General features: G+C 33.0%; 1 protein-coding gene across 12 annotated transcripts; it reads left to right on the top strand.

Moving 5' to 3' along the window:
* Nucleotides 1–3,157: 3,157 nt before the first annotated feature.
* Nucleotides 3,158–12,380, top strand: Lnk (SH2B adapter-like protein Lnk). 12 transcript variants are annotated; one of them, XM_017616321.1, is made up of 9 exons: nucleotides 3,482–3,607; nucleotides 3,666–3,758; nucleotides 8,532–8,664; nucleotides 9,001–9,308; nucleotides 9,372–9,485; nucleotides 9,576–9,821; nucleotides 9,890–10,960; nucleotides 11,552–11,764; nucleotides 12,200–12,380. In XM_017616321.1, the coding sequence occupies exons 3-9, from the start codon at nucleotides 8,616–8,618 to the stop codon at nucleotides 12,296–12,298; spliced, it is 2,100 nt and encodes a 699-aa protein (XP_017471810.1). In that variant the 5' UTR covers nucleotides 3,482–3,607; nucleotides 3,666–3,758; nucleotides 8,532–8,615; the 3' UTR covers nucleotides 12,299–12,380. The 12 variants fall into 12 exon arrangements, with proteins under 12 accessions (XP_017471814.1, XP_017471812.1, XP_017471809.1 ...); XM_017616325.1 differs by lacking the exons at nucleotides 3,482–3,607; nucleotides 3,666–3,758 and adding an exon at nucleotides 3,158–3,474 and having other exon boundaries at nucleotides 8,532–8,560; nucleotides 8,966–9,308; XM_017616323.1 differs by lacking the exons at nucleotides 3,482–3,607; nucleotides 3,666–3,758 and adding an exon at nucleotides 3,158–3,474 and having other exon boundaries at nucleotides 9,594–9,821.
* Nucleotides 12,381–17,264: the final 4,884 nt, after the last annotated feature.

The following is a 17,264-nucleotide window of genomic DNA, read 5'->3' as shown; positions in this document are numbered from 1 at the left end:
ATATAAATATGATGCTTGCTTTAACAAAAACCATAAAAATCACACTTTTAAACTTTATACAGAACTTAGAAAAACCCGCAAATTTGTATCTATATTTCGAGCTTTTCAACCAGATTTTTTTTTATATAATTTTTTGGGTATGCAGTTAACAGGATTATAAAATTTTAGTAAAATTAGTGCAAGTTTTGAGCGTATAAAAATCCCATTGATTTTTAATGATTTTTTTTTTTTTGTTGAAGGCGTTTTGAACTTTTTTCCATATAAACATGAATTTTTTATTGAAGAATATGCGCAAGAACTTTTGCGAATAAAATAAAAAAGTCAACGCCAGTTTTCCTAAATTTCTCTTTTTATATGAAAAAAACCGAAAAAGCTCCCAGCAAAAAAAAATTATTAAAAGTCAATGCGATTTTTTAGCCGCTCAAAAACTGCACTAATTTTACTAAAATTTTATAAGCCTGTTAACTGCATACTCAAAAAAATTCTCGTTAAAAAGCTCGAAATTTAGAAAAAATTTATGGAATTTTTCTAAATTCTGTATAAAATTTAACGCATGAAAGCCTGAAAAAAATTATAGTAAATTAAAAACGAAACACCATCCATTTTTGACCGCCACTGTATGTATTTGAAATAAATTTTTGCCATTCAAATTTTGTTCAATAACTAATATAATATAAGTTTTGAAAAATATAACAGCGTTAGATGCGTACTGAAAAGCAACAAATGCACACATAAAATTTCACTCACAAAATTATTCTGCTAACAAATGTGTTCATTTTGTTTTCATGTACATATGTATGTACTATTATTATTTTTTCTTTTGGTTTATAATCTCGTGACACGACAGAAATTTAAACATAAATAAACAATACACAGTATATTAAACAGAATATAGTGAACAAAAATCAAATTTAACTAAAAACAGATGCATTTCTTATAAACAATAAGCAAATCATTGACAAACAAAGTGAAAAAATCTGTCAATATAATATTTTTTTTATGATCTCTTTAAGAACCCATCGAAATTTTCATTCTCACAATTGAAATTTCGCGAATACAAATGCATAGCCCGGTATCGATACAGTGATGGCTAATATAATGATGTGTAAAATTAATACCCAGAGCAGACTCAAGGGAAAAATAGCTTTCGAGCAATTAATTTGAATGAGAGCGCGAAAGTTATCGGCTACTAAATTGTCCTTTACTGCTTTTTTTCATTCAACTTCGAATTTATAAATCTTCACAATTAATAAGTTAGTTAGGTTCATATGTACGTAAGATACGCAAATACAGTTTCTGGAATTGGCAATCAAAGTGAGTGAGTGCATGGTGTCTTTTGTTTAATATTTGCAATGTTTTTCCAGTTATTTTTTTAATATATTTTTTTTATAAAAATATGGTTATTTCTTTAATCTAAACCACATAAATTAAACTATCAAACTTTATACAGAACGGAGAAGAATTAAACAAATTTTCATCTAAATTTTGAACTTTTTAATCTGAATTTTCAGGAAAATTTTGCGTACGCAGATAGATCGGTTATATAATTCTAGTGAAACAGGTGAAAGCTTTAAGCGCCTAAAAAACCGCGTTGATTTCTAATGAATTGTTTTCCGACGGATTTTGCGGATTTGTGAATATAACAAGTGCGTTAATTTTTTATTTTTTTTTTTATTTTGTTTTCAAACGGTCTTGTGCATTTGTGCAAGAAATTTGCTTTTATATGGTAAAAAGCGCAAAAACCGTTAGCAATTAAAAATCGACGCGATTTTCTAAGCGCTTAAAACTTGCTCTTATTTTACTAGAATTAAAAACCTAATCTATCTGTGTACTCAAAATTTAGATGAAAATTTGTTTAATTTTTCTACGTTCTGTATTAAGTTCGAAAGTTTTTAGATTAAAGAATGAACCATATTTTTATAAAAAATTATAAACAAATTTTAATTTGAAAAGCATTGCACATATTAAACAAAAAAAAAAACATGCACTCACTTTTGATTGCCAGTGTATATAATTTTTTTAGTTAAAAAACAATTACTCATACCGATAAAAGAATCATACATAAATACTTTACATTATAAAAGAGTGAAGTAAAGGAACAAAACGGTAACTATTAAGTAAAGGCAATTTTTGAATAAACATATACGTTAAACTTTTAGTTAGGTTTTTTTATTATTATTAGGTACTATTTTATTATAAACTTACAAATTTAAATTGAATTGTATAAGGTTTAGCAAAAACTCACATAAGAAAGCCTAATATACCATGTGAAGACAGATTTTTTATGTTAAACTATTTGAAATAATTTTAAAATATACATAAGTTAATTGTTTAACAATAAAAAAAAACTATGAAATATATGACTTTTTTCATTCAGCAATTGAGTATGGACGTGAACAAATTTGTTACATCAATAAATTTCCGAGGCTAATGAAAGGTACGTAAAATGAACATTTCTGTTATGACATAAAACAAATATCTGTCAAATCCTTAAATACGCTTTACGTTTCTCTGACGCGATTCCTTCCTTAGCGCTCGCTCATTGCTGATTAGTCTAAAATCATTAAAAAGAGGAGGTCTGTAGCCAGAGAACATTTAACATTTAATGTTCTCTGCTATTTTTCAGAAGTGCCATTTTGATGTGCCAAATTGAAAAATTAAGTGCCAATTGAGGTAAGATAGGGCCAAAAACGGAACCTTTTGCGCCAAATTGGCAGCCCTGTGCCACCAGTGGTTTCTCTATATAGTGCAAAAAGACCGTCAGAAATGGAAAAAACGTAAATTTTCAACTATTGCAGGATTATTGGTTATATTATGCTTCACACTGTCTAAAATTCCTGAAAAAAAAACAAGTTTTAAGTTATCGAAAGTCTTTCAGTAAATTGTGACAAATGGAAAGCAACAATCCGATTCTAATTAAAGTTATAAGTAAGAAAAAAGATTTGCTATAGAGTCAATTCACCTTCTAAATAATGAATTTACAGATAACCTATCAAATCTTTTATTTCTTTTGTTTTAATAACTACCTCTCATTTAACATGAAATGCACAAACGGCCCTTAAGTGTACACTGCCTTATATTTTTGACTAGTTTTAATTGCTGCTGGCAACAGTGCGTCTTTCGTCTACTGTTGGCAAAGCAGTTTATATACGCAGAGTGTAGTTGGCAATTCGTGCTGCAGTGGTCAAGTGAAAATTTTTTCTTCTCTTCGTAGCGTTTGTTAACTTTTCCTATTGTTTTTATGTTTAAATGCGTTTGCAAACAATCGTTTCAACAAAATAGTGCATTTGAATGAAACGAAATTCTATAAAAATTAAAAGAAAATTTTTAAAAAATACGAAAAAATCAAAGTGTGCAATTATTAGAGGCGTGAGGCAGCTAAGAAAATGCGCAAATTATAAGTGCAAAAGTGGTCCCAAAAATAGAAGAATTAAGATGTCCCGTGGATTTTGAAGAGCTCAAATAAACAAAAAGGTACAGCAACTGGTAAAGAATTCCACTTCTCATAATGAAATGGATGTACACACATATTTTTTAATACACATGTCCGTTTGTGCTACATATGTGCACCCGAGCTTAAAAAAACTGGTAGGATTACAAATTGGAAGTAAAAAAAAATATATATATATTTATGAGCTAGAATATTTACAGCAATTTCGTTTCAGTAAGCCGGATATTATATTAGCATCGAAGGACCTAGTTAGGCTATTTCTAAAAATATCTATCGGGATTTATGTAGTCCCTGCCCACATGGAAATGTATGTACATACACAATACACATTCAATACTTGTTTACTGTGCTACTAAACAGCTTCTATAAGAGCCCGATATATTATTAAAGTTGATGGGATTCAAGCCGGAATAAAAGGCGTACTCAAATAAGCAGCAATTAAAATCGTCATATGATAAAAAGTGCTATTGGAAACTAAACGGCGATTTTCCAAGCAATTTTTAGCGGCAGTTAGTTGAATCGAAAGCTGCCTGCACCCCAACTTCATTGCAAGCAATTATGTATTTGAAAGGCCGTTCACACCAGGTGATTTTTGCTTTCAAATAAAAGTTGCCTGTAAAATCTCCTCATGTAAACACCGTATAACGAAAACTGAAATATATTCAGCTTATTTGGTAATTTAATCGAATTGCGATGGGATTTTGCTTGCTTATCTGTAAACACATACACATTAGGGATGAAAATCCCGGGACCCCGGTGTTTTTTACGTCCCGGAAATTCCGGGATTTGCTTGCATTAATCCCGGGCTCTCGAAAATTTTGAAATATCGAATTGATAGTAAGAATGTGTTTATGAATTTTGAAGTATGATTTTTGTAAAATGCCGTTTTGACTGCAATTAACAAAAAGCTTGAAACTGTACTTTTAAATTGCAGTCTGAGCCGTTATTCAATGAATAAACTCATAGCGTCGCTAATGTAATCGAAACGGAGAGTTTTAAGGAAAAGTTAGATAATTTTTACTTCCCTTTTATTAGCTCGGGATGTAACTATGTAATATTGATGCGCCTAAAAGATGCAGCGATTTCTATTCTCAAGTTACATACCTGAAGACAGTACGAATGTAAATTATAACAGCGAGGTTTTAGTTTTTTAAACTATAATTTTATTTAGATCAATCTACTCAAATCTTCCTCAAATCGAAAAACTTATAATTTGACCGACGTGCTCGTAAAAGAAGTTCAAATATTTTGTAATGGAGATAAAGGTCATTATGGATAATGCCTACCTTTTGACAATTCAACCTAAAAGTGTTGATGACGAAAAATGTTTTTCATCAGTAGGTTTTGTATGTAAAAACAGCAGGTCAAGCTTAGAAGACTCCGCTTTGAATGCTTTGCTGCTCTTTCGAAAACATTTTAAGTGCAATAATAACAACACCGGCAAAAAAAGGGGTGTGTGTTGTTAACCAGACCCAACTACCAACATGTATTTCGACCCGCTGAATCCGATTCTGAGATCCGTTTGACTCGTACTCCCTAAAAATTTCTAGTAAATTGCGAGAAAAAAAATGGGAAAAAATTCTTCATTCGCCATTTGTTTATAGAGTGGAATAAACATGTTTAAATAAATTGTTTTTGTATATTTTTGTTTTAAGTTTTTTTTTTATTAATCGTCACTTTCAAAAGTACCTGGTATTTACATAATTATTTGTGATGTATACGTTCCTCAATCACATGGTTTTTTAAATACCATTAAAAAAAATTTTTACTTTAATATTTGTCTGATTTAATAAATATCGCTAGTGTAGAGTGCAAAGTTGCTAAGTCCCAATTTAAAAATTTTGCAGGAGAGGAAAAAACTTCGTATATCCCGAAATCCCGGGATCCCAATTTTGGCATCCCTAATACACATGTATTGACAGTGACGAACAAAAGTATTGGCACTGTGAATTTTTCGCAGTATATGCAAAGTTTTTTATTCTAATTTATTTTCGATGTTTTATAAAAATATGGTTCATTTTACACTAAAAAATATAAAAATAAAATCTCTAAACTGTGTGCAAAACTCAGGAAAATTCATATAATTTGCACACTAGTTTGCAACTTTTTATTCAGATTTTTTAGAAAAATTCTAGGTATGCGGTTTTCTAGTCCTTTCAATTTTGGTATGACAGTTAAAGTTGCTAGAAAATCGTGTTGATATTTGGCAATTTTTTTAGTGGAAGGTGTTGCCCATTTTCTCCATACAAAAATTTTTTATAAAAAATGATCGAAAATAAATTAGAATAAAAAACTTGGCACATATTGCGAAAAATTCACTGTGCCAATACTTCTGTTCGGCACTGTATGTATGTTTGTGTGTTTGCAATCAATTTCAAATTGAAATTTTTGCAAATGTTATGAACAATTTTGTACATGCATATGGATGTATCAAAATACATATGTATATTTGCTCTTCGCTGATAAGAAAACAGTAAAAAAAAAAACCAGTGGTGAAAATGGGGGAATACAATAGCTGTCTGTTGACGTACGAGTTCGTAACAATTGTTAATAACCTACTGCAAGTCTCCTGAAGAGAAACACGAGTTCCTCGGTTGAAAAATGTTGTATTTCCAAAATTCTACACCATTTTTACGAAAGTGTTTTTTCATTCATATGAAATACATGAAAAACTTTGAGACATATAAATATTTTTTTATTGAAAAATAAAAAATGTGTTTACTTTTTTGGTATAGAACATTCCAAAATTCCGACTTTACTTGTGTTTTACCGTCCTAATTTATATGCAAGTACCCATCGCTCATTTACTTCAACAGTGTCACAGCTCAAAAAAGGAAAGCTCGAGAAAAACGGCTTTAAAATTTTTAGTTTACGTAGGAGCCATTCTTTTTTAAGTCGGACGGATATCGTAAAAAAATTATATTATGTCTCTGATTCTCTTCAATTTTTTTATGGGTTCTATACATGAAATAAGCTAACGCGTATTTGAGGACATTTTTTTCTTCGCAGATATGATCTGTCAAAGTTAGGATTTTTTCGTGATTCTGATTAATCATGTAATTCTTCAAATTGTTACATCTCGGTTCCTGANCCAGTGGTGAAAATGGGGGAATACAATAGCTGTCTGTTGACGTACGAGTTCGTAACAATTGTTAATAACCTACTGCAAGTCTCCTCAAGAGAAACACGAGTTCCTCGGTTGAAAAAGGTTGTATTTCCAAAATTCTACACCATTTGTACGAAAATGTGTTTATTTTTTTGGTATAGAACATTCCAAAATTCCGACTTTACTTGTGTTTTACCGTCCTAATTTATATGCAAGTACCCATCGCTCATTTACTTCAACAGTGTCACAGCTCAAAAAAGGAAAGCTCGAGAAAAACGGCTTTAAAATTTTTAGTTTACGTAGGAGCCATTCTTTTTTAAGTCGGACGGATATCGTAAAAAAATTATATTATGTCTCTGATTCTCTTCAATTTTTTTATGGGTTCTATACATGAAATAAGCTAACGCGTATTTGAGGACATTTTTTTCTTCGCAGATATGATCTGTCAAAGTTAGGATTTTTTCGTGATTCTGATTAATCATGTAATTCTTCAAATTGTTACATCTCGGTTCCTGATCATCGTAGAGAAAGACGTTCTGCGCAAAAATACTTCCGCCCTTCTTTTCCGGCAACACAGAAAGGAGAATTCTACTTAGTAAGGGTTATAATCCCTAAGTGCGGCCGAAGGCCGCCTACGCAGAAATAATTTCTGCGCAAAAATAATTTCTGCGCAAAAATACTTCCGGTCCCCTTTTCCGGCAACACAGAAAGGAGAATTCTACTTAGTAAGGGTTATAATCCCTAAGCGCGGCCGAAGGCCGCCTACGCAGAGAGAAGTTCTGCGCAAAAATACTTCCGCCCTTCTTTTCCGGCAACGTGGTGCAAAGTTATGCGGTAACATACATAAAAAAAAAAAAAAAAATCCGACGAACTGATAACCTCCTCCTTTTTTGGCAGTCGGTTAACAATGCCGCATATATTCCCATAGTAAAAATTAATGCATATTCTATTCTAGTGAGATACAGCTATGAAATTTTTACACAACATAGAAGAAGAGGTAGCGGTAGCTTCCGCATACTTAGCTCAATATTTGTATTTTTGGATTATGGCACTATTGAAGTAAATGGCCGATATGTACATATGTATATCACAACCAAATATGCGCCGTTTTGCGTCACTCACTTCCTCCATTCAAAAGTTACTTTCTTACTACCGGCATTCAAATGCAAGTCATAATTTTATACGCAGCAAATATTTAATGAATTAACACCGTGTTATAACATACATATGTATGTATTCTTTGGAGCTATCACATTTTCTGCCGCCGCTGTGGTGTAGTGTTTAGCAGTGCGCGCTTCCATTCCACAGGGTCTGGTTTCAAGCCCGATTCAAACCAAAATCAAAAAATAAAAAAAATTAAAACANAGTCGGTTAACACATATGTATGTATTCTTTGGAGCTATCACATTTTCTGCCGCCGCTGTGGTGTAGTGTTTAGCAGTGCGCGCTTCCATTCCACAGGGTCTAGTTTCAAGCCCGATTCAAACCAAAATCAAAAAATAAAAAAAATTAAAACAAAAAAAGGTTTTTTTTTTCTAATAGCGCTCGCCCCTCGGCAGGCAATGGCAAACCTCCGACTGTATTTCTGCCATGAAAAAAAGCTTCTCATAAAAATACAAACGCCTTTCGGAGTCGGCGTAAAACTGTAGGTCCCTCCCCTTTGCGGACATCATCAAGGCGCACGCCACAAATCGGAGGAGAAACGTATCACTGAATGGAAACAGTTAGAGATAAAATACACTTGTGGTCCCGGAACCTTACTTTCTTAATTTTGTAAATTAATAAAAAAAAATCTTTTTTTTTAAATAGTTTACACTGAAAAAAACAATTTAAGCACAAGTTTCAAACTTTATGATTAAAGCTTTTAGGAAAATTTCGACTAATTTTGACAATTGAAATATCATGTCCTTAATTCGCCGCAGGCGCTCAATAGCCTAGCTACACCACTTTACCTAAACTTTTTTTTAATTCTAGGGTATAAATTAGACAAAATTCAAGAAAAGGTATCGTCGAAAACGATATAGCATAAAAAGAATATTGACACTATTCATAAATTTGATGGGCGGTAATAGTACAACAAATACATTTACCGCTGGTGGTTACATAGGTCCTGCTAGTGGAATTAGNATATTTTTTTTTAAATAGTTTACACTGAAAAAAACAATTTAAGCACAAGTTTGGAACTTTATGATTAAAGCTTTTAGGAAAATTTCGACTAATTTTGACAATTGAAATATCATGTCCTTAATTCGCCGCAGGCGCTCAATAGCCTAGCTACACCACTTTACCTAAACTTTTTTTTAATTCTAGGGTATAAATTAGACAAAATTCAAGAAAAGGTATCGTCGAAAACGATATAGCATAAAAAGAATATTGACACTATTCATAAATTTGATGGGCGGTAATAGTACAACAAATACATTTACCGCTGGTGGTTACATAGGTCCTGCTAGTGGAATTAGCGGTGGCGGCGGAAGCAGTGGGGGCGCAGTTGGTGGTGATCTCATACCAAACATGAGTGCCGCTAGTGGTGCGTCGTATGCCTATGGCACTAGCTGGGAGGAGTTTTGCGAACGTCATTCTCGTGTGGCTGCTGCGGACTTTGCCAAAGCCTGTATTGGTTACATAAATGGGAATCTTCCACCCGAAGAGGCGCGTAGTATTTCATACCGTTGTTTTGGACAAAAGTTCGCCGAAGTGTTCGTGGATCATTTCGAAACGGAATTCTGCCTGAGGCGCAACAATCTATGGGTACACGCTTGAATTATTGATGTTTATGTGTATATTTTTACTATAAAATAATAATTATTACAGACTGGTAATGGTAATTCATTGGAGGAGAGCGGTAGCGCAGCTGAAGACTCACCGAAAATATTTCACAAAGCGTTTTTTCGACGGCTTTCATTCAAGGGACTGCGCAAGGGCAAGGTGAGCAACAGCTTGACCGAAACTAGCAAAAAAGCGCACAAAAATTGTGTCTTACGTTAGAACAGTTCATGTTAAGTGTTTTAATTTTAGAATTTCTTATTCTTGCAGACACTATTTCATAAAAACTCTGAAGATTTAGATGGCAGCAAGCATAGCAAGACCAAGATCTCGAAAATAATTGTAGAATGCCGAAAGGAAGGTTACGTCTATAATTTGACGCCCGAAAGTTTAGATCAGCCGACGGGTACACAAAAATGGGAAAAATGTCGGCTTGCTTTGGTCAAAGCCGTCGGCGGTTACATGCTGGAGTTCTATACACCGCCTAAAGCTACAAAGGTTTTATAACGATGCATAATGAAAAACAAATAAAGCATTTCACAACAACATTGTTTTCTTATTTTTAGCCACGCAGCGGCGTATTTTGCTTTTTAATATCGGAAGCACGAGAAACTACGGCACTAGAGATGCCCGATCGTGAAAATACCTTTGTACTAAAAGCCGATAATAATATGGAATATGTTATTGAGGCAGAAAGTGCTGATGAAATGCGCAGCTGGTTGGCTACTATACGCTACTGCATGCGTACGCCGCCGACACAGCAATTGCCCTTAGAATCTGCTGATGCATTGGTTACTGGAAGTGGTAGTGTAGGCGGTATAATGGGTGGAATTTCAGCAACAACTTCGATGGCCATGAGCCCGAGTGGCAATTTGACCTCAACAGATGCCAGTGCTAATCGAAGTGGTGGTGCTGCTGCCGTCGGTAGCGGTGTCAACGCTGTGCATAATCCTCAATATCACCAATCAAGCGGACTAGGCTCAAACGGTAATGTCGGTCCCAGCAGTTCTCTGTCGGATAATGCACTTGCTACCGTTAATGCTGCGGGTGTGAGTGCTTCAGCGGCTGCAAGCGGTGATGCTAATGCGCTGGAAAGTATACCGGATATACCACCTAGGCGTGGCGAACAACGTCTTTCAGCATCGAGTAATTTCGAAGCAGAATGTGAAAACGAAATTGATATAAATGTAGCAGATCTGACAAATGAAATGCGACAGTATCCATGGTTTCATGGTACACTGCCACGCTCGGAAGCGGCGCGCATGGTATTACACTCTGAAGCGGCGGGACATGGTTTCTTTTTGGTGCGTCAAAGTGAAACGCGCAAGGGCGAATTCGTGCTCACATTTAACTTTCAAGGACGAGCAAAGCACTTGCGCATGACTTTGTCGGAGAAGGGCCAATGTCGGGTGCAACACTTATGGTTCCCCTCTATACAGGAGATGCTCGAGCACTTCCGGCACAATCCTATACCATTAGAGTCGGGCGGCACCTCTGATGTGACACTAACCGAGTGGGTGCATAATCAGGGCACATCATGCAGCGGTACAAACGATGTTAGCAGCGCTGAAATAAACGGTGGGCATCATCCTCATCATCAACAACAACAACAGCAACAGCATCCATCGCCAAGACATGTGAGATAGCCTAAATTTTGGAGTCCATTCAGTGTCAGTGATGATTTTTGTTTGACGTTTTGGTATTTGCGTTTGTATATTTTAACGTTCTTTATTTATGTTGATAATAACATTCAACAGAACGCCATTAAATTTGCAACTATTTTAATAGTGTCTAACAGTGTAATAGATATGAACTTAAATACAGACCTACAATTCGAGTTGAATATTTGAGAAGAAAAAACTTACGAATTTGATGGTAGCTTTAGTTTTAAGTTTAGTAATGATAAGTAACGTTTCCTTATTGTTTTTAGTTTAGTATTTTATCTATTTTACACCATAATTGGCACAATTTTTTTTTTGTTAATAGATACTATTTTCCATATGCAAAAGTATAGTTTATAACTACATATGTTTTGTATTCAAAATCCTTCTTACGTTTAGTTGCATGGATCTGAATCATCAGCTTTCCACAACAAAACCAAACAATACTAACACCAGTCGCACGCAATGTGTTCGTGTCACGTATTCAAAATCAAAGTGCCATGTCTTTTCTTTTCTTCCTATTCTTCCATGCCACTTTGCTTTTGCCACATTATGGGCGGAGAGCAGCCGCAGCAAATAATCACAATGAACATGAGTGTACGCCTAAAATCCTGCGAAATTGAGTTACCGTTCCTACAACAAACGCAACAACAACAGCAGCAACAGCAGGCGGCACATTCACATCAGCATTATCAGCCGCAGCAGCTGCAGCAACAACAACAACAATTGCAACAAAATACCCAACAATTACGCGCATCAACAATTTCATTACAATCTCAGGTAAGAATTTTTCATGCTATGTGGATATGATACTGAGCCGAGCTGTATGCATAACTCGTAGGCCACCGACAGTCGGGTCTATTTGTAGTGGAGCAACTTATATTTATTTCTGTACAAGAACTGTCATTCCCCAAAACTTGTTTCAAATTTGAAAAAAAAAAAATTTGGCTGCAATAAGTAATTTTTTGCATATTAACTCGTTATACAACTCACGGTTTTTAAAGTAACGCTCAGCCGTTTGACAATATGCAACGTTTTACAAGCGAACAATGCATTTTTATTTTATCAAAGTGGAGAATATTCGGTGGATGCATTATACAAATTTACAAAATGCAAAAATTAAAACTGAATATTTATTTTGTTTTTTAAAAAGCTATTACCATTTTCTAAATATGTATTTCTAATTTCAATATTATTATTTTTTTTTATTTGCAGAACCTACACTACAGCGGCACTGGCGTGGCTAGCATAAGCGACTTGAATGCAAATGAAATGGGCGCACGCGCCGTCGACAACCAATACAGTTTTGTGTAACTCAATTCCGCTACGAATAAGGTTTTATGTTACGTACATTTGTAGTTATTTGGCCAAGCCGACAAGTATGAAATTAGATTTACATGAATGCATATGTATACAGGAATACTTAAAAAATAATATGTAATGGCTGTTAGCTTAAGTCAGCTGAAATTTTTTTGTGGTATATACTATATAGATATATATACTATACATATGTATGAACCCTGCAAACCAAAGTTCCCGAAATCTTAAGGAAATCGTTTGAAGTATCTCATTTCTGTAGCGATTTTTTTACGAATTTTCAAAGAAAATTATATGAAGTGGTTGACACGAACTCGTAAAGAAATTTCTGTACGAAAAATCAAGAAAATTCTGGAAAAATTCTGAAAGATATTCTTCACATAGCACCATTATTTTCGTTGCTTCACAGGTTTTCTTCCGAAATTTCGTAAAAGAATGGAAGTGTGCGTAATTTATTTCATTTTAGAAAATTCGGCAAAAAAATCTAAATAAATCTTAACGAATTCTTTAAAATTTCTTTACAATGCAGAATACACTGAAAAAATGGTTTGCAGGGAATATATTTGTCATTGCTCATTGCTTTTCATACGTACAAGTCGTTCTTCCTGAATAGGTATTTTGTGCTCACAATGTTTTCTTTTTCAAAAATAACGATAATTCATTTCTTAATATTCCTACTATGTGTTCAAAAATCGTACGAAAAAGCATGTAGATTTATTTAATTATTGTACATATACAAACAAACAAACGTATATACACACATACTTAGTTCTGAACTGTAAATGTAAGCATAAAAACGTAGAAGATTTTTTTCTATACATACTAAAGAAAAAAACAAACTATGTACATTAAGATCTTTAGTTTTACTAAGTACGACTGTGCGTTGTTTAGATAAAAAAAAAAAAACAATTGTTTAATTTAAGAATTTATCAACAAAAAAAAATCAAAGATAAAATGCTTGAAGACTTGTTTTTTTGCGTTAACAGCCAATAGAATTTTTTCACTGAAATAACTCTCAATTAAGCAATCCACTGGTTATAACAGAAACTGCGCAAAAAAAAAAAGAAACTAGGCATGTCAATATTTTTATATCCATACATTTTCAATACACTAAATATTTCTGAAATTTAATTGAATTAAATATCTCCACCATCTATTCTGAAGACCTTATTTGAAAAATGTAGAATTTTATTCCCAATCCAACGTTAAAACTCATCGCATGAATAATGTCTCAAATACTACTCCTAAAATTTAGTTTTCGCGGCGGCCGCCTCAGAATGGCCGATGGTTTTTATGAGAAGGGCAGAAGTACATTCGGATGTTTTGCCTTTGTCTGCTTTGTTTTCTGAATTTTGATGATGATGGATGAGATTAATTAAAGATTTTTGATATTTGGAAAGATTTCAATATTTATTATGGGTCGATTACGGTTGGCAATCGAGCTTTAGTTGCATTGTCAATAGCTGAAATAGTATTAATGAGTAGGCAAATAATGTCTAAGAGTTGCTATATTGGCAATGGCATTTTGGTTGTTGCCGCAGACATTTTTATTGAGAAAATGTGTGTTTTTATTCAACTATTTCTGCACCTTGTTCACACAAGGCTTAGTTGCAGTAACCCCAAAATTCAATTATTTTCAAGTATATAGCATTTAAATATATATACTTACAAACATAAGTATGTAGCTGCTATTCATTATATACATTAGGGCTGTGCGATTATTCGATTACTCGAGCAAGTTGGTTAATTAATTATTCGGTTAATCAATTACTCGAGTAATCAAGATTTTGAACCAAGAAAACGGCATACTCAATTTTGCGAGTAAGAAATTATTAGCTTCTGTTTTGATAAATTTTTTTTATGGCTGCAAATATAATTTTACATACCTACATACATATGTATATGTATATAGGACATACATATATTAATAAGCTGTATAGGTTCTCCCATATATTTGTGTATACGTATACGGACATATGTATGTATTTATATATACCAATTGTACATTTACATTTACATATAGTGTGTATGTTTTTAATAATCCTGTATATATAAACATTATCGGTATATATAGAATTCAATTCCACAAGACGTTGCCGTCACTTATTTTTTGGCCCTACATACATACATATGTATAACCTTTGTTATTTCACAAAATCACACATTCGATTCTTTCCACTTAAAATTTATAATTTTTGCTTTCATTTATCGGATAACGATTTTTGCATTCAGTATACAAATGTATACACATACTTACTATATACACTACACAATTACTTGCCTAATAGGTCGAAAGACATTGAAAGCAGCTATAAATTATGACTAAAGGATTTACATAGGGCCCATTCCACGGTAATCGATACCGAATGAAACGAAAATAAACTTAAGAATTTGAGTGTATTATTTCTAGTAGGTAAGAGCATAATAAAAACATTAACATTATGTTCTTATCATGGGTAAGAGTACATAAATCTTACTTTCAAGACTAAAAGCAAAAATTTCGAAATTTACATACATTGCCGGAACAAAGTATTGGCACAGCAAATTTTTCACAATATATGCAACAATTTTTATTCTAATATTTTTCCGCCGATTTTGTGTAAAAATATGGTTCATTCAAAAACAAACAAAAAAATAAAAATATAATTCTTAAACTTTGTGCAAAACTCGCGAAAATTCAGCAAATTTTCAACTTTGTAATCAGATTTTTTAGAGTTGTTTTGAGTATGCAGTTTTGCAGCCCATTAAATTCTAGTAAAAAAAATTCAAGTTCGGAGTTAGTCAAAAATCGCGTTGATTTTTGAGATTTTTTTTTTTGTTGAAGGTGTTTTGCATTTTTTCCATATAAAGTATTTTCGAAAAAAAAAATTTTGTATGGAAGAGACTGCGTGAAAAAAGTTGCCAAAAATCAACGGTAATTGCTAGCCTCTTAAAACTTGTACTTTATTATAATAAAATTGATTGGGCTACAAATCTGTATACTCATATTTGCTGAATTTTCGCGAGTTTTCCATAAAGTTTAGGAATAATATTTTTATGTTTTTTTGTTGTAGAATGAACCATATTTTTATACGAAACTATCGGAAAAATATTAAAGTGAAAATTGTTGCAGATATTGTAAAAAATTTGCTGTGCCAATACTTTGTTCCGGCAGTGTATCTCAAAATCAAAATTTTTTTTTGCTTTAGGTTGTACCATTTACAAACTCATGTGAGAGGTTAATTTTGCTCAAAATTGACAAGACTGATTTTCGTAGTCTTTTTTGCATTCTTTAAATTGTCTTATTTTTTGAAGGAAAACACTTCTTGCACAGTGTAAAAAAGCTGACGAAAGTAACACTATGGTACAGGCAAATATGTGCGAATTGCTTTAAGTATTTATATGCTTTTATTTTTGAAAAAAAAAATGCTTATGTTGGTCACGTCCGTCACATGTCACACCCGTAACAATTTAAAGTTTGACAAATTTTAATAAATTCGGCCAGGGACTGCTAACGTTACTCATCTTCTAATCTGACAAAGCTAATCATAGAGATAGGTTTGTTCCACACGAGACCGCGGGATCCCTCGGGTGTCCAAAACAGCCCAGAAAGCGTTTCCCACGCTAGAAAAATGGGTAATAGAGAGTGAATACCTTCTACTTTTGGATCATAAATATCTTCTTCTTCGTGACCGAAACGGCCCGAACTTTTTTTCCGGGCAGAAATGTGCAAAGTCAATTTGAAATAACAGCAGTTGTGAAATACAAAAATGAAAAATAGCACTAAGTTATAATTGTTTTGGAATTTTCTTTCTAGGCATTGTGTATACCTCGCAAACCTATAAGAAAATACTCGTTTTAAAGAATTTTATATTACAGTTTACGAATTAAGCCTTAAAATGTGACTGGAAATATCACACTTGTCACCGTGGAATGAGCTATAGGCAAACAAAAAGCCTAGCGTAAAAATTCAGCCTTGTTCAAGAATAAAAGCACTCTAAAATCTTCACTAGCTGACTTTGTTTCGTTGAATCAAAAGGTTACATTACATCCGAAAAACAATTACGTTAATTCACACCTTCCTGCCTCATTGATTATCGGATTTAAGATAATTATATCCTAGAGGATAATCTAGATAGGTCTTCTTAAGTGAAGCCATTCTAAAAGCTTTACCCAAGAAGGGATGACAAAGTGCTTACCCGCATGCCTTCTAGAAGTGCTTTTTCTATTAAAAATTTCCGCGACCGCATATTTAAGTCCATTATTAACATAACAAATGAACTTCAATATTTGATATTAACTTGAAATGAATACATTAAAGTTGCATTTTATGAATTAGAGAACAGCATCCAAAAGCGCTTCTGAAGTACGTCATACAAAAAGCCTATTGTGGGTATTGAAAGCAATGTGTAAACAACCGAGTAGTTTTTTTTTTTTAATCTAGGAAATTGATATATATATATTTGAAATTTCAAAGCAAATTAAAGGTTCCTGATAGAATTTTATAAATATCCAGTTTAGAGGAGATTAATATTACGATTGAATCAAGCATGAATAGTACTGCAACCTTCTTTGGGCTGCAAATGGGCAACGCTATAGAAATGAAGAAGTATCTATGTATATTAGGGCTGTGCGAGTAATTGATTACTCAAAATTTTAATTAATCATAAAGTAAATAACTCAATTATTCGATTAATTGGAAATTATGATTACTCAAAAGTTCAGTTACTCGAGTAATCAAGTCTTTTGATTAACCAAAAAAAAAATATTTGAGTAAGTTGCTCTATGATTAATCAACATTTCGAGTAAAATGAGTAATCAACATTTCAACTCTTTACATATGAATAAAGTAGTTAAAGTTAGTTCCTTGATACATTGAAAACAACGTTTCTGCATTTTCCAAAGCAAACTCTTTTAACAAGCAAAATTATTTTTTTTGAGTAATCATATTTCAAGTAACTCGGTTAATCATCGTTTTGAGCAG

This window comes from Rhagoletis zephyria, unplaced genomic scaffold (assembly GCF_001687245.7).
Source record: "Rhagoletis zephyria isolate East Lansing unplaced genomic scaffold, Rhagoletis_zephyria_1.1 Rzeph_scaffold_01182, whole genome shotgun sequence".
In the NCBI taxonomy this organism is placed as follows: domain Eukaryota; kingdom Metazoa; phylum Arthropoda; class Insecta; order Diptera; family Tephritidae; genus Rhagoletis; species Rhagoletis zephyria.
This window is presented reverse-complemented; position numbering and strand designations above follow the sequence as displayed.

Bases quoted from the DNA above. Each gene is read 5' to 3' on its own strand.
- Lnk (XM_017616320.1), top strand. From the start codon at position 8,616: ATGGGCGGTAATAGTACAACAAATACATTTACCGCTGGTGGTTACATA. The intron at 9,486-9,575 runs GTGAGCAACAGC...TTTTAATTTTAG, and splicing joins AGGGACTGCGCAAGGGCAAG to AATTTCTTATTCTTGCAGAC. The intron at 10,961-11,551 runs GTGAGATAGCCT...GGCGGAGAGCAG, and splicing joins AGCATCCATCGCCAAGACAT to CCGCAGCAAATAATCACAAT.